At 35.8% G+C, this 1,156-nt stretch overlaps 1 protein-coding gene across 1 annotated transcript in view; it reads left to right on the forward strand.

Moving 5' to 3' along the window:
• The window catches only part of NAEGRDRAFT_52756 (uncharacterized protein), a gene marked incomplete at both ends in the record, with an annotated part of 6,870 nt that extends 6,418 nt beyond the window's left edge, over positions 1 to 452 (forward strand). Inside the window, one exon of the mRNA XM_002671485.1 lies at positions 61 to 452. Coding sequence (XP_002671531.1) covers positions 61 to 452 — 392 coding nt within the window. The remainder of the gene's footprint in view (positions 1 to 60) is intronic.
• Positions 453 to 1,156: the final 704 nt, after the last annotated feature.

Here is a 1,156-nt window from a genome sequence, read left to right on the forward strand (position 1 = left end):
CCCTAACCCAAACCCAAACCCAAAGCCAAACCCAAACCCAAACCCAAACCCAAACCCAAGCCCAAACCCAAACCCAAACCCAAACCCAAACCCAAACCCAAACCCAAACCCAAACCCAAACCCAAACCCAAACCCAAACCCAAACCCAAACCCAAACCCAAACCCAAACCCAAACCCAAACCCAAACCCAACCCAAACCCAAACCCAAACCCAAACCCAAACCCAAACCCAAACCCAAACCCAAACCCAAACCCAAACCCAAACCCAAACCCAAACCCAAACCCAAACCCAAACCCAAACCCAAACCCAAACCCAAACCCAAACCCAAACCCAAACCCAAACCCAAACCCAAACCCAAACCCAAACCCAAACCCAAACCCAAACCCAAACCCAAACCCAAACCCAAACCCAAACCCAAACCCAAACCCAAACTAAAAATAGAATTCTTCTAAACCCAACGTTCAAACCCTAGCCCAAAATTATAAACTTATTCAAATATCATTAAATTTTATATCATTCGATTGGAAATTATGAGTAGAACAACGTGGTATATTTAGTTTTTCAATTTATAAAATATTAAATTTGTTAATAATGTCAGATTAAAATTTCATAAATGAAACTATAGGAAGAATGATAATTTCAAAATCGTTTAATGAGATTATATAGTCAATATCATCATTAACAACATTCATAATCACTTTCATATGAAATTTCAAAGGTTCATGTCTGTAGATATAAAAGTATCAAGTGAAAAGGGAAGATGTGAGGTAAAAGAGGTCAACAATAACTTTTGAGTTTCTCATCAAAACATATTGAATCCTAATATGAAAATGTTCCATTTGATGATTAAACATCGAATATCAAATTTATTTTGACTTTCATATTTACAGATTTCTTCCCTCAATCACACATGGTCAACTTGTATGAAAAGGAGGAAATCTTGAAAAAGGACCACCTATTGAAACTTTACCATCATGATGTAGATGATATATAATGATGTAGAATTCAATTTCATATCATAAGAATTAGAAATGGTACCATGGGAATGTAAATGTTGATTTTCCAAAGTTGACTGANAGGAAAGACAAGTCAGACCAAGTCTATCAAATATATCACTTCAATCAACAAATTATACATGAAAATGCTCCATTCGATG

Source organism: Naegleria gruberi, assembly GCF_000004985.1.
Source record: "Naegleria gruberi genomic scaffold NAEGRscaffold_60, whole genome shotgun sequence".
In the NCBI taxonomy this organism is placed as follows: Eukaryota; Heterolobosea; class Eutetramitea; order Acrasida; family Naegleriidae; genus Naegleria; species Naegleria gruberi.